The sequence below is a fragment of the Phoca vitulina genome, unplaced genomic scaffold (genome assembly GCF_004348235.1).
Source record: "Phoca vitulina isolate PV1807 unplaced genomic scaffold, GSC_HSeal_1.0 scaffold20, whole genome shotgun sequence".
Lineage (NCBI taxonomy): Eukaryota > Metazoa > Chordata > Mammalia > Carnivora > Phocidae > Phoca > Phoca vitulina.
Window position 1 is genome coordinate 30,937,721 of NW_022589723.1, and position 16,573 is coordinate 30,954,293.

The 16,573-nt window shown below is 36.1% G+C and overlaps 1 protein-coding gene across 2 annotated transcripts in view; it reads right to left on the reverse strand.

Annotated features, from left to right (window-relative positions):
• Window positions 1-478: 478 nt before the first annotated feature.
• CLPX (caseinolytic mitochondrial matrix peptidase chaperone subunit X) overlaps window positions 479-16,573 on the reverse strand; it is a 45,536-nt gene continuing 29,441 nt past the window's right edge. Inside the window, exons 7-15 of one of the 2 annotated variants that reach the window (XR_004301019.1) lie at window positions 14,549-14,725; window positions 13,776-13,940; window positions 12,843-12,931; window positions 11,733-11,897; window positions 7,484-7,783; window positions 5,771-5,863; window positions 3,467-3,573; window positions 795-2,209; window positions 479-709 (exon numbers count right to left, since the gene is read on the reverse strand). Coding sequence is in view for 1 of the 2 variants with exons in the window: in XM_032417375.1 (XP_032273266.1) it covers window positions 2,119-2,209; window positions 3,467-3,573; window positions 5,771-5,863; window positions 7,484-7,783; window positions 11,733-11,897; window positions 12,843-12,931; window positions 13,776-13,940; window positions 14,549-14,725 (1,187 nt within the window). In the remaining variant the exon portion in view is untranslated. Of the gene's footprint in view, window positions 2,210-3,466; window positions 3,574-5,770; window positions 5,864-7,483; window positions 7,784-11,732; window positions 11,898-12,842; window positions 12,932-13,775; window positions 13,941-14,548; window positions 14,726-16,573 lie in introns of both variants that reach the window. The other variant, XM_032417375.1, reaches the window with a different exon arrangement.

Below are 16,573 nucleotides of genomic sequence, written 5' to 3' on the forward strand. Positions count from 1 at the left end.
AAAAGACATGTGAAAAATAAGCTTAGGATTTCTCAACTCCTAAATAAAGCTCCCTAGTTGTTCCACATTTGTCAAGATTTTGGTTTAATTTACATTATTTCTTTCTGGCAAATTTCTCCTTCATCTTCCCAGATCCATCTGGGCCACCACCTTTTGTGTCCCCACACCTGGTACCTACTGCATTTCCATTATTAAGATGCAGAGATGTTTGTGTTTGCTTCCCCTAGCAGACTAGTAATCTTCTTGAAAAACTTGGTCTAATCTAGTGTGGGGCCCATGCAGGACATTTAAGTGCAGGTTCTCAATAAATGTTTAACATAAACTTTAATAACAGAACTTTGTCTGTGGAATATACAACTAGTAGCATTTATTAGAGACATATGAAAGTGCCAAGGATTAACCAATCAGTAGAACAAAGCAGCTCATAACTGTATCCTTTTAAAAATGGCACTGCATATGGATATAACACCACACTGGCTTTCATTTAGTACTTCTGTTTTATTCAAATGCCAAAACATAAGTTTCAAGATACAAATTGTAGTTATACTCTGTTTGATTTAAAAACATCAATTATGCTTTGTTAACAACTTCCAAAACCAAATATAAGTTGTTTTGACTAAAATGTCTCCCAGTCCATTTCTGGAGGATTACCCTTAATATATTTAGTTGCTACTCCAATTTTCACTCTACAAAAAGGAAAACGATGACGCTATAAGAGAAAGATAATGAAGAGTTTTAATATGAAAGACTTCCTGAAAAGAACTGTAACCATTAATAGAGACTAAAAAGGATACCTGCTTCTGTTCCATTTTATAGCAACCAGGCTTAATCACTCTGCAGAAGTGCATTTCTGGTCCTACCCAGCCATAAAGAGATATCTCACATCTCTTATTACATCATAGAAAGCCCAATTTTTCATCAATAGGATTTAGAATTTGCTAATAGCTTAAAGTTCTTTTCCTAAGAAAAAGGGGGTAAAAGGAAAACTCAAGAGTCTATAAACCAAATAACGGAAACAAGTATTTAAATGTACTTCGATTTAAACAATTTCAAATGAGGTTGAACTGAACACACAGTACAGAAACTTGTATCATCATTAAGCTTAAAAGGCACCCAAATACTTTAATATTTATAAAATCAAATGAAATAACTTTCATTGTTAAGCCCCTCCAAATTTCCCCTACTGTTTAGTTTTGTTTTATAATGGACGTTAGTAACTTAAATTTTAGTGTGAACACATTCATTTCTGCTGAGAGCAAAGCATAGATTTTCTTCAATGTTCTACGACACCAAGGAATTAGACAGATATCCAGCACCAAAAAAAACAAAATAAAACTAGCTCAGCACTTTAGGTAAGTGCAGGGTAGTTTAGCACATGGCCATTACTATGATGCTGCATGCTACTTTTAGAATTAGATCATCTTTTCCTGAAGATGTAAGGCAGACGTCAATTCCATCTGCCGTGCTCATCGTACTAAAATGGATCAAGGATGGAAAATAAATCAGACAAGTCAGCAAGGGAATGGCCTTTTCTATAGTATCAATTGGGAAGTTGATATCATGCATTAGCAGATAAGACTAGGAACACAGCTAAATAAATCAGCAAAATATGGTTCTTCAGGGTACTTTTTCCATGAAATTTTTAACTACTTGGAGACCCACATATTCCAATTTTTAAGATGAATAAAATTCAATATTTTCAGGTAACAGATATGGGTAGAAAAAGGTTAAACTAAAAAATGGTATCCCGATTTTAATTTTAAAGAATTTATTTTCCCATTTGTAGAGTAACATTATTGTAAAATCCAGTTATTGCAACACTTGCATTGCTTAAAGGAACTCCTAAGAATTTTGTTAAAGCATATTTTTAAAAAACTGAACCAAAATAATGTACATTTTATCTCTGAACACTGTATCATTAAAGTCCACATAATGTCCTCTGTATAAATCAATGTGATGTTACGTAATATACATGATCTGATTTTTACATCCTAAAGGCTTTTGACCATGTATGATATCCAAGATAGATCCAATGCTTTTAATGTCAGACTGCAGAAACAGTTACGATCATAAACAAAAGAAGGAAAAGTTTTATATACAGGACAGAAGTCTGACAGTTTAGCTGTTTGCTGCATCTGCCTGGCGAGGCCATCCTTCTTCTTCAACTCCAGAGTCATACTCTTCTTCAGAGGATTCTTTCGTTGGAGCCCTATCATAAAAAGCCATTAGGTTTTTGTGTTTTTTTTAATAAAAATTAGGGGTAAACATGATTTCTAGACTCAAAACAATAAATTAATCCATCTAGCTAGAAAAAACACACTAAAAATGAAAATATTAAGAGCACTTTAATACTCACATTGCTTAGTGGTGAAATACAAGAAACACTGAGATCGCATAACTAAGAGTTTTTGAGAAATTTTGAGAAAATTTAAGAAATTTTGAGTAATTTTCCCAATATTTCCCTTAACAAATTTATTACTGAAATAAATTGACAAGGCTTCAACTGCGAAGTCTTAAAAAATCATTTTTTCCACCAAAAAGGTAGAATCTATTATTTCAACTCAAATGCTTGACATTTAGCATATACCTGTAGTAAAGAAGTCAACAGCTTCTGACCAAATCTGACTTGACTCAAGTTAGCCAAAATTATGATCAGAACACTACAATTTTTTCATATATTGTCATTAGCCAATAAAAGATTAAGTCTCTGAATAACCAATCAACTACCTCCTAAGTTATCTCAGAAGATAAGCAAACATAAAACATAACATACCTTGTGACTTAGTTAAAACAGAAATTTAATTTCTGGTATGTAACACTAATGTCAAGTGCTGTATAATAAATATTCATTGAAAAGATCAGGGGTCAGTAAACTATAGCCTGCAGGTCAAATAAAGCCCATCACCTGTTTTTTTAAATAACGATTTAATGGAACACTGGCATGCTCACTCATTTACGATTATCTATGGCCGCTATTGTGCTGAGGGCAGTGGTGAGGAGCTGCAATACAGACTGCGAGGCCCTCAGGTATTCATCTAGCCCCTCACAAGAAACTCTGCTGACCCCTGGGATAAATAAATGAAGCAGTGAAAGATGTGTCAATCTGTCAACTGACATGATACAACCGAGAGAAAATTTTGTGAAAGATATGAAACAAGTTATTCAGAAATGACAGAATTAGCAGCAAAGTTCATTTAAATCTCTTCATTTGGATGACTTCTATGTCTCTTTTGATACTTCTTCCTTAGGGGAAGGCTGATTTAGAAGATCAATTTTCAAAGACTCACAAAATACTATTATTTTATAAATCAAAATTAAGAGTATTTTTTCTACAGAAAATTTATGAGATTACCGCACTCTTATGAATATAAGGATGCTTATGCAATTTTTGACAGACCAATAAACCATAGCAATAAAGAGCTGATCTTAAGTTTTAGATTTGTTCAACCTTGACAATATACTTTACCGGATATATCCTGGTTCCTTTTTCCCTTCTACTACTTCTTTGTCAACCTCCACACATACAATATCAGAATTAGGAACTTCAAACATTGGTTCTAGTAACAGCTTTTCCTAAAGAGATAAAAAGTAATGAATTATATGGAAAACTGCAGTTACATACAAAATACTTACATTCTATAGGCCACCAATCGAATTCATTAACTCAACAAATACTACTGAATCCCTAATTTTGTACCAGGAACTGAATGTTGAAAAAAATCAATATAAAAAGCTCTCATAGGGCGCCTGGGTGGCTCAGTTGGTTAAGCGACTGCCTTCGGCTCAGGTCATGATCCTGGAGTCCCAGGATCGAGTCCCGCATCGGGCTCCCTGCTCAGCAGGGAGTCTGCTTCTCCCTCTGACCCTCCCCCTCTCATGTGCTCTCTCTCTCTCTCAAATAAATAAATAAAATCTTAAAAAAAAAAAAAAAAAAAAAAGCTCTCATAGTCTTCATATTAAAGCAGCTGCTAACTAAATTCAGAGGGAATTCAATCTATAAGGGAAAGCTATTTATCGGTAGCTCTGTCTACCTAGGCCACCATGCACACATAAGACTATACTTCCAGATTCCGGTGTTACTCAGAATTCTTGGCATATTCTATTAGCAAAGAGGTCAAATGGTAATCCTTACTTTGAAAATGATTTAATCCTAAGCCATCTCTACCAAACTCTTCAATTTTGAACTATGACTTTAAATAAGCATTTGTTTCAACAGGGCTGCAGATCTTAAGGAAAATACTGGGAGTATATAAAATGTCTTTCAAAATGTTAACTATATGACCTATTCTTGTAGTTTTCATGCTTATAAATCTGTCCTTAATCAGTAACACCTGAAGTCCAGGACTTCATTAGAGAGTATAATCTCAAACTGTGATAAATGTGTAGTTCCAACCAAAAAGTCCTACTGAGAGAGAATTAATAATTAGCAATGAAATCCTTAAAAGAGAATAGGAACATGTGCTTGCTTTGGGAGCACAAAGGAAAATAGTAATCCACTGTACAGCCAGACCTGGAAAGTAGGGGAGAGAACACTATAAAGAAGAAAGTAGGTGATGGCTGAAAATAGGCTGGGTCTCTAGAATTTCTAACAGAACAAAAAACAGGGAGTTCACAGGGTGCCTGGGTGGCTCAGTTAAGTGTCCAACTCTTGATTTCAGCTCAGGTCATGATCTCAGTCATGAGATTGAGCCCTGCATGGGGCTCCACTCGGGGTGTGGGGCCTGCTTAAGAATCTCTCTCCCTTGGGGTGCCTGGGTGGCTCAGTCTGTTAAGCGTCTGCCTTCGGCTCAGGTCATGGTCCCAGGGTCCTGGGATCGAACCCGGCATTGGGCTCCCTGCTCCACAGGAAGCCTGCCTCTCCCTCTCCCACTCCCCCTGCTTGTGTTCCCTCTCTTGCTATATCTCTGTCAAGTAAATAAAATCTTAAAAAAAAAAAAATTTTCAGAAGAACTATGAGAGACAATGGACTCTGAAAAACAAACTGAGGGTTCTAGAGGGGAGGGGGTGGGAGGATGGGTTAGCCTGGTGATGGGTATTGAGGAGGGCACGTTCTGCATGGAGCACTGGGTGTTATGCACAAACAATGAATCATGGAACACTATATCTAAAACTAATGATGTATGGGGATTAACATAACAATAAAAAAATTAAAAAAAAAATTTTCTCTCCCTCTGCCCCTCCCCCCCCCCACACTCTGGGAAGAAAAGAAGAAAGAAAGAATAGTGAATTCATATCATAGTGAAGAATTTAAGGGTAAAAAATATGATATCTGCAATTTAATTTCAAACAGACAAGAATGAGGATTTCAATGGCTCTGAGACAGTGCTCTGGAGAGGTTAGTCAAAAGGCCTGAGTAAAATTTTCTAAATTCTCCTTCCCAGAATCTTGATTTTCTCTATTTCTTTAATGGTATTATGTCCTTTGTTGCAAAAGCTTACTTACTTACTTATTGAAGGAGAGAGAGAGGAGGCGGGGAGGGAGACGGAAAGAGAAAGTCTTAAGCAGGAAACCTGAAATCATGACGTGAGCCAAAATCCAGAGTCAGACGCTTAACTGACTGAGCCACGCAAGTGCCCCTGTTGCAAACACCTTACAGTTCCTTTTTGATAATAAAGAAAAACATAATCTATGGAGCAAAAAAAAAAAATCACAAGAAACAATACCAGGCCAGTTCTCTGGATATATTTCCAAAGAAATAACATGGAGGCTTAATATTTGCAAAATCAAGAGCAAGAAAATAATCTAGTTTTTGTATAATAAACCAACTTACCATTATGGACCGAAGACCTCGTGCACCTGTTTTTCGTTCTAGTGCCAATCTGGCTATAGCTTTCAAAGCATCCTCAGTAACATTCAGTTCACACTACAAATACATAAAAAGAAATGAAAACTTAGATAATACCTGATTATAGTTTCCTAATATAACCATATAGCATTTGATCTATTAACTGTTACTACCTACCATCATTCCTAGTCTTTGTAGAACAAAAAGGGACAAATGCCCTAACTTTACAGGTAAAGAAATAAGTTCAAGCAGATTAAGTACACTGATTCACTAATACTTAGAAACACAGGATCTTCATGTCTTGACTCAATCTATCCCCTTACAGACTAAAGCATTTTTTGGCCATCACTTTCTTCCTTGAAAACACTCATCACTCATTTTAAGGAGTGTTACTAACTCTCTGATCCTAAAGAACAAAGGCAAAACTTTAGACAAATCTAAATTACCACAAATTTCAAAATAGAGTTCAAATTATTGATACTTTATTAACATACTAAAAAAAAAACGTCAACATACTTTGGAACATCAGACTTCACAAGATCTTGGTATTAAGCAAATTTAATTTCTACTTCCAGAAAATGTAAAATTTAAGTAAGGTAATTATCTCTCATGGTGCTTTACAGCCTTGCCTTCAAGCACTTGTTTATGTCAATTAGCCTATGAGAAGTAACAGTTCTCATTGTGATTTTGAATCACAAGTTTGTCATTAGTCCTTGAAGAGGTTTTCTAGATTAACATGGACTTTCTAGGACTTTATTCAACACTTATTGGGCCCTTACGTGTGTGTATATACTAGAGATGGAATGAGGAATTACCATCTTTGCCCTCAAGGAACTTAAGTCTACTGGGTGGTGACAAATTAGCAAACTAGCATTTACAGCAGTGTATGCACAATGGTGCTAAAGGAGCACCAATGTGGGGGCATTAAACAAAGCAAGGGGACCAATGAAGGATTTGAGAGGAGTAACTAGCTTTGTGTTTATTCCTTCACTAGATATTTATTAAGAACTTAAAATCTATTTTCTGGGCACTATGTTCAACAATATAAAAATGATCCATTCTGGAAGTAAAATGGAAGACAATGGTATTTTGGTGGTGGTGGTCAGAAATAGACTTGAGACAGGGAGACCTTTTAGGAGCCAAAAGCATGGGTCAAGGTAAAGAATGATAAAGGAGCTTGAGGTAGTGGTAGCAGAATGAAGAGAAGGAAGCTAATATTTAGAGACACTAAGTTCATAAAACCCAAAACATAAGCTATATGACCAGATGTGTGTGCTTGTGGGATTGGATGTCTGACTACAGAGAAGTAGGTGTGGAAGGTGAGAGAACTTAAGACGAAAGTATATAAAAGTATACACAGTATGCTGCAACAAAAGCATTTAAAATTTTAAGGCTGAAAGGACAACCCCTTAAGTGTCCGACTTAAGGGGTTGAGAGTAGGCTGCTGGCTTAATTTCCCTCTACATATATCCTTGGGCTTCAACTTCAATGACGATTTTAATTAGGAAAAAAATAAAGCCAACTCCTAAATGTCTAGTGTAACACAATCTGCCTTCCCTGATTCCTAGTTCCATATTTAGTGAGGAATAGGCTGGTATTCCAAATAAGCAGGATTGTTTTTGCTTTTTGTTAAGCTAATTTATGCAGAGTTTCAATAGCAAAAACCCACAAATGAAGTATGAAAAATAAAAATCTAACCTTATCCATGCTGAATAAGGCCTGGTACTGAGGAATAACAGCATTACGTGGCTCAGTTAGTATCTGTACAAGTGTTTTCTCATCAAGGCTATGCAAAGGAACTACCACAGGCAACCGTCCCACAAACTCAGGAATCATGCCAAATTCAATGAGATCTCTGGCTTCTACATGACGTAATAATCGATCTTTTTCTTCAATGTCTTGGTGAGTATTTGATTCTCCACTTCGGTTGGCAAGGTCTGCAGCAGCTGCTGCCCTTCTGCCTTTTCCCAGATTAGATGGTGTTCCAAATCCAAGATACTACCAAGAAAAGACAGATATTAAAAATAGTAGAAAGAAGTTGCATTGTATTAAGTACTTTGCATACATGTCTCATGTGACCTTTGCAATAGATGAAAGTTCTATTGTCATTCATATTTTACAAATGAAGAAAATGAGCTTCGAAAGGTTAAGTACCTTGACCAAGTTCTCCTTGCTGAAAGTGGTAAAGTCAGGATTTGAATTCAGGCCTATCTGCCTTTAGAATTGAGAACTAAACCACCATTTAATAACCAACTCTCGAAGAATGAATTCTAGTAAAAGTAGATAGAATCTTAGGAGGGTGCATCCAATTTCCACCATGATTAAGGGTCTCTATGGAATTAAAGATGATGTCTTCCTTAGTGTTCCTTGCATCTCGGGACCGATTGGAATTTCAGATGTTGTGAAGGTGACTCAGACTCCTGAGGAGGAGGCCCGTTTGAAGAAGAGTGCAGATACACTTTGGGGGATCCAAAAGGAGCTGCAGTTTTAAAGTTTTCTAATGTACCACTTCACTGTCTAGACTACAACAGGATTTTAGTTGGAGGTTGTGTATATTGTCCTTATTATCTGATCTGTTACTCAAGTAATATTAAAATGGCCTAAGAAAAAACATCCGTTTCCTAAAGTTCCAAATCGGAATGGTTCACCAAACCCTGCAGCTGTATCCTGATGCTGGATGCTACCTGTCTTTGTAGCCCTAAATTGGTTAACGTAAGTTAGCCCCACTGTCTCAGAGACACCACTGCCAGTACTGCAGAGCTGCGGTCGTGTGTTTACTGTGTGTTCTGTCACTTCGGGTTCCTTCCCCCAACATCTGACATGCCTAGTCCATCTTTTCCGGTCAGTCACATCCTGGGATCCAATGTATAAATTCAGTATTGCATGTACGGTGCGTAACTGTTCTGAAGGACTTTTATTTTGTGTACCATATATGTCAGAATATAGTGTACATGGCCATATAATGTAAAAAGACAATGCAACCAACTATCCTAAGTGTCATACCAACTAAAATACCAAATAAATTTTGAACAGTGAAAAAAAAAAGTAGATGGGTAAAAACTATGAAGGGAGGTCCCTTAGAACTCAGATGATGCTGCTGTAGGGTTTTTCAGAGACCTCTAGACTAGTGTGGGTCCTAAAATGTGTAAGAACTGTTAAAATGGAGACCAGTAATTATTTTGTAACCAAAATTAATTTTCTAACATTGTAAATAGTAGCAGTGCCTATGCAACAAGGTGCCTTATAAGGAAATTATGCACAAGTGTCTTAAGTCACTGCTAAGCATTCTATTAAAATCATGATTTGAGGTTGCACATGTCAACCTATGAGTTAGAATAATTCTAATTTTATAAAAAACATATAAGAATGACATTAAACAAGAAGGCTAACTTTGCTGCAAAAGTCTGGGTATCAGGGAGCCTGACTGGGTCAGTTGGTGGAGCATGCGACTTTTGATCTCGGGGTTGTGAGTTCTGGATGTAGAGATTACTTAAAATTTTAAGTTTACTTAAATTTTAAGATTACTTAAAAAAATAAAATAAAATCTTTAAACACACACACACACACACACACACACACATTGTTTAAAAAAAAAAAAAGGATGGGTATCTAAGGTGTATGGCTCTTGCTTCAGTCAGTATAAAAGAACTATACTCCAGGCAATTGTCAGAAAGTTTAATTTTGGTATGTCATACAGCTTTTGTTGAAAAGAGAAGCTCATGGTATGTAAGAAAATAGTCTAAGTTAAAAATTCATCCCTCTGGTCCTGGGATCGAGCCCCACATCGGGCTTCCTGCTCGGCAGGAAACCTGCTTCTCCCTCTCCCACTCCCCCTGCTTGTGTTCCCTCTCTCGCTGTGTCTCTCTCTGTCAAAGAAATAAATAAAAATCTTTAAAAAAAAAAAAAAAAAAAAAATTCATCCCTCTGTTTCTCTAAGCTATATACATGAATAGCGTATCAGAAAGAAAAATACCTTCCATTCAATAATTTAAACATTAGTAAGCATTTATTATATATATAAGCATATATAATTAAAAGTATATTTATTTTATGTAATATATATAAACATTTACAAAGCATTATTATAAAACACTGGAAACACAAACCTGAAGACAGCCATTACCCTAAAGGGGCTTATTTAGAGTGAGAACCCATGAAGGAATTAAAGTATCATAGGTGCAATGAAGGACAACCGTCCAGGAAATTGTAGCAGTAGAAAGGAGGGAAAGAGGCACATACTGGGGAGGGAGGGTAGGAGGTGATCAAGAAAGCTTCACCAAGTCTTAAAAGATGAACATAGATTTGCCAACTGGACTGAAGTAGGGGAGGGCATGAGCAAAGGCAAGAGGAATAAAACTTAGGAGTGCAAGCAGTCTGATATGGTTGGAACATAGGTGTAATATTTAATATTGTACCCCTGGCTTCCAACAAGGGCTGATAAAAACAACAGCCACATGGAAGTATTTAATCCTCTATAAAATCACTGTTGAAGACTCTTGTATCTCTCTGTCTCTTTTCCATAAGGATCTACATGACAAACTCTTTTTTAATGTCTCTCCTAAAGACCTCATACACTTCCCCTTTCAAGTAATACTAGAGCCCATGATTTCTCCCTACTTTTCATTAAGAAGTTCAAATGACCTAGGACCTAAACCTGCCTTCTACATGTTTCTGATCTCTTTTTTGACATTACTTTTAACTGTTTTTTTCTACATGTTCCTAGCTTCAAATTCATTTTGGAAGCAGTAATTTTAAGTAAGTATCAGAACATGGTCCTTGTCTTTGGTTACAGAATTTAAGTAAATTTTACACCCAATGTGGAGCTCAAACTCTTGATCCCAAGATTAAAAGTTGCATGCTCTAGAACTGAGCCAGCCAGGTGCCCCCAGATTTTTGAATATAAAGTTACCTCCCTCCCCCTGCACTCTCTCACATACAAAGAAATAACTTCTTCTTTCTAATTTGTTAGGCTAATTCATGCAAAATTTCAAAAGCAAGAATAACATAAATTAACTAATATGAAAAATTAAAATCTAACTTTATCCATGCTGAGTAAGGCCTGGTACTAAGGAGTAACAGCATTATATGGCCCAGTCAGTATTCGTACAAAAGTGTTTTCTCATATAGGCTATCCCAAGGAACTATCACAGGCAACCATCCCATTAGCAGTATTATTTTTTTACTGATAATAAACCGCTATTTAATCTAGTGGGTACAAAGCCAAGGAGACTTAAAGCAAACAATGTAGCAGAGTTGATCTATATTTTTTTAGATAGAATATTATGTTATATAAAAGAAATCATTTGTGGCTATTATGTAAAACACAAAAACATGGAAAATACTGGTATGTTTTGGGCTTCTTGACACTGTGCTGACATTACATTTTATTGTAATCAACAAATAGGTACTGGGCATGTACTTTGCAGATATGAAGAAGTAAGTTCCAGTTAAAATCAAGGCTATTTAAGTTAAAATCAAGAATGTTTAAAAAAAATCTATAAAACTAAGTGGGATCACAACCCTACCCCAACCCCCAAACTGGTCCCCTTGTTTTGTGATTGTCTGAGGTGATCTACGATAAGACTAGCTCTTTATTAGGATCTGGTGAATTGGGCAAAAGGCCTGAATAGAAATTTTACTGATGTGATGCAGCTACCTCAAATTATAAAAGAACTCCTCAGATAAAATATAAAACCAAAATAATCAAGTTACACTTTAAAAATGCCCTTTAAATAGATGATCTTTAGAAATCTTTCAATTTACTACTCTGAAATTAAAAAAAAAAAAAAAAAGACAAAACCTAGGAATATATTTCTGGTATGCTCTAAGAAAACCTAACTCTTAAAAATCCACAACTGGCAGCCAGCAGGTATGAGAACAGAAACTGACTATCCATCCCCTGTAACTTCAAATGTGCTCTACTCTATAACCCTTCAGAAAAACTCACCTTTTCATTTTTCCTCCTGCTGATGATTCTGTCTAAGCCATTGAAAGCACCAGAGGCAACAAACAGGATGTTTGTTGTATCAACTTGTACTGTTTCTCCACGTAACTTGCGGGAATTCTTTTCTGGAACATTAACTATCGTGCCTTCTAGTAGTTTTAATAACCCCTAAATGAAGAACAAATGATTTATAGCATCATTGTGTAAGTGTATTATTTATTATACTTTAGAAAATGGGATTCAAAGGGGAAAATAATGTGTGGTTATGGTCAATGAGCGTAATTAAAGAAAACTCCCACATTTCTACAACTAACATGAAAATCTAATGCACTATCATATTAATAATTTGTAAATTTATTTGGAATAGTTACAGATTCCTGATGCACTCTGGAAATCGTCAATGTGAAAGGTTGCTTTTGATGGTAAAGACATAATTCTGACCTAAAGACAGAATTATGACTCTGTAAGATAGTAGCCAACCATGGTGGGAACATTCAAAATTTGAATAGTTGATAAACTTTGAGACTACCTATATTTTGAGATGCTTTTATAAAAAAATTACCTAGCACATTTTATAAGTGTGACCTCTCTATGTCTTGGTCAAAATTAAATGAAAGCAATTTTCCTTATCCTGTATTTTATATCATAATTCGTTACCAATAAAAAGTCAAGTTGGCCAATAAAGCATTAAGACTTCAATTATCATTCTACATAGAATGAAACACGATTTTATCGATTTTATCCTATTATCTAAGTGAAAAGAATAAGATACATGTACATACTTCATTTATGTCTAGTTAGAACCAGAACTCTCAAGGGTCTTCTAGAAATGTTTAACTGGGCCTCAAAAGAATAAAATCAACAAAAATCAAATTTCATTTTTTTCTATCCTTTCAGATATTTTTAATTTCCTAAGAAAGGTAATTTGGTACTTAAAATCACCAACAGCTTTCTCTTAGGATCTGAACTACTTTAAAATGGTATGTGGAGTTTGGGGTGGGAGAAATAAACAAAACAGAATCTAATTGAATGTGAAACCAAACGTACAATATTTGGGAGGTTGATGTGTTCCCTTCCTTTTAGTGGGCTTGAACAAAATATTCAACTGCTTACTTGCTGAACGCCTTCTCCACCTACATCCCGTAACTGATGAATGCCTGGCACACTGCCAATCTTATCTACTTCATCCAGAAAGACAATTCCTATAATTTAAGGAGGATTCTATTTATAATATGAAAAAGATATACAGAAGATAACCTCAGTTTTAAAGGAGTTTTAAAAGGTAGCTAGAGAGCAAGGTTATTCAATCTTTCACACTTAACATATACAAAGCTTAATTTCATAAAAATACACTGCTGTCTCTCCCATTCATAATTTAGTGTAAATGTTTTATAATCCATTTTATAGAGTATCACTTGGGTATGATAACCAATTCTTTTGACATTAGTTAACCTACCCCACTAATGTTTTCAGGTTCTTTATTCTAGGAAGCTGAGATAGAGGTATAGGTGGGAAGCATGAGGTGTATGCAGTGCTGGTACTAGCAAAACTTTAGTTTACTCTTTCCCATCTATATACTCTTGCCTTAAAGGATTTGGACAGGCAGCTGTCAAGCTCTTCATGTAAACAAGGACAGATGATAGGTGGGGAAAGGAGAAATGCAGAATCTATGACATCCTGGAGGTCAATAAGCTAATCTGTTTCTAGATTCATCCTGCACTCTCCCACCCTTGTCCTTGCCCCCTCTCCTACCCCACCCCAGGATTAGGAGTCTAGAGGGGAGTCAGAACAGGAAAAACAATGATAGCATTAAGGATCTAATGGAATAGTAATGTGGCCGGTTTTCACCCTAGTAGCCATCTTACAACAATAAGGCAAAGCAAACTTTGTGGCCCTTAGTATGCTAGAAAATGTTTAACATAGCTATCATTATACAACTACAGAAGTTTACTCCTTGACACAACAAGAATTATAGTATTTCTTGATATTAGACTGCTTCTCCAATAGACTACATCTGGGGATAGACAAGCTGTACTGAAAACGTACCTTGTTGTGCTTTTTCTACATTGTAATTGGCATCTTGGAGCAGTTTGGCAATCACAGATTCAATGTCTTCACCTACATATCCAGCCTGAGTCAAAGTTGTACAGTCACAGATAGCAAAAGGGACATCAAGGCATTTAGCTAGAGTTTGTGCCAGCAGAGTTTTACCTACAAATAGAAACAGCAACTAAAAGTTTACTAAAAATATGTTGATATACAATTTGTCTACAAAAATGTAAAATAAACTAAAACTAGTATATAATAAAAAATTATTTGTACATCTTTACTATTATTTAGTTTTAATGGTATGTTATTTTTATTACTCCCACTAAGAAGTTAGGGATTGGTGGTGCCTGGGTGGCTCAGTCAGTTGGGCTTCTGACTCTTGATTTTGGCTCGGGTCATGATCTCAGGGTCCTGGGATCTGGATCAAAACCACGTCAGGTCCTGCACTCAGTAAGGAGTTTTCTTGAGTACTCTTCTTCCTCTCCCTCTGCCCCTCCCCCCGTTCATATGCACATGCATGCACTCTCCCTAAAATAAATAAATCTTAAAAAAAAAAAAAAAAGAGATGTTAGGGATTGACCTAAAGGGCAATATCAACTCCTCAAATTCAGCTTGAAGCCTATGCAGAAATACTGCTAATGTATCCCTAAGATTGGCGTTAGATTTTCTTCTCAAGAGCCAGAATCCCCCAATCACAAGACAGAGGTTACAGAACCATTTATCTTCTATTTTTTTTTTTAAATGAGTAATTTTTTCAGGAAGTTATTTACCTGACCCAGTTGGTCCAAGCAGCAAAATATTACTCTTTTCAAGTTTTATGTCATCATGGGAAGAATCCAACACTTCACCTCCTCGTTTTTCCTGAGGTATTTGTTGATTTACCTGTTGTTGCATTGATGCTCCTAAAGCATTACCATGTGGACTAATTCCGGCGATCTGAAGCAATTCTGAAAGAATGCCAAAGAAATTATTAGAGCTTCATTTGATTTTACTTGAAAAAATGCCAATAGAACCCTAAATCTAAGACTAATCACATATTTAGAAAAACTTAAATATTTTGACATTCTGTCTTACCTAAAAAGAAAACTTCAAATTATCTAGTAACAAATGTACAACATACGATTTTTCAGGGAACCTCAAGCAAAGTAAATGGATTCTTTTCACCCTCCTCATTTATGTAAATCTGTATGAGGAATGCCGTTTCACTTAAGGGAAGGCAGTATAAGGAAAAGAGAACAGTGCTAGGTGTAACAAAGCTTTAGCTCTGGTCTTTCCATTGTGTCTAAATAGCTGTGTGATCTTGGGCAAGTCATAGAAACTTTGTTTCTGTTTCCTAACCTATAAAATGCCAGTAATACCTGTCCTATCAATTTCAAACACACGGTTGGAAGGTAGAAGAATAAAATGCAATTGATTTGGAGACACCTTAAAAGACAAACAAATGCATATAGATTTTTTCAGTACAAATGAAGCAGGACTATAGGGAAAGGGAAAAACACTAAACACAGTAACAGAACCAAGACTAGAACGGAGAAATAGAGAACCTGGGTTCTAGTCTTTTTCTGTCACTGTGTAGTTGTAGGACCATGGCAAATCGCTTAACTTTACTGGACCTGCTTCCTTACTTATTAAGTGAAAATATCAAGACATATGACGTCTACAGTCTCTTTCACATCTAAAAATGATTCTGTGAGTCTACCAAAGAAACCAAATATGGTAAGACTCCTTGGCGCTATCTGAAATTTTTGATTTTATAGGATCCCAAACGGCTCTTTTCAGTCCCTTTATTAGGGACACAGTGCTTAGCTAGATGGGAATGATACTGCTGGTGAACTATTATTGTATCAACTGGGTGCCTAAAAACAAAACTTTGTTCTCACTCTCTCAGCTAAAGGAAAGAATTCCAATAGTCTTTTCAATTATCCAGATGCGTAAATCCATATTGCTCCTGGTTTTCAGCATTTGAGGTATCTGTGTTCTTATCCTATTTATGTTTTCTGGATTTATTTTTAGTTTGTTTCTAATAAATGGGTTAAGAACATCAGTACTTTCGGGGCACCTGGGTGGCTCAGTCGGTTGAGCGGCCAACTCTTGATTTCAGCTCAGGTCATCATCTCAGGGTCCTGGCATCGCCCCCCCACCTCAGGTTCTGCGCTCAGCGGGGAGTCTGCTTGAGGATTCTCTCCCCCTCTGCCCCCCCCAACTCACGTACATGCTTGCACTCTCTCTCAAATAAATCTTAAAAAAAAAAAAAAAGACTACCAGTACTTCTCAATGCATTACTATTTTAATCAAACCAAAAGATAGATGTTCAGCAGATAAAACTATTATTATGGTCCTATTCCATCTGGCTGGCACTTTCAATTATCTTAGGGTCACAGTTCAAGTAAATAGTTATTCTAGTCATCAAAATTAGGCACTGAAGGGGTGCCTGGGTGGCTCAGTCGGTAAAATGCCGGACTCTTGGTTTTGGCTTAGGTAATGATCTTGCAGTTGAGCCACGCATGGGGCTCTGCACTCAGTAGGGAGTCTGTTTCAGATTCTCTCTCCCTCTCATTCTTGTTCTCTCTCTCAAATCAATCAATCAATCAATCTTTTTTTTTAAGAAACAGGAACTCAATTAACATTTTAATTTAAATTGTGCTACATCTGAGGGTTAATTATTACTGAATAATTCACAATGCTGTGCCTCATTTTGATCCACATCAGGGAAAAAAATGCTGTCTCCTACACAAGTTTAGTTAGTTGTCCCTAGTAAATGAAAATTTCTTTTTCAGCAAAATCTAGTTAGAAAT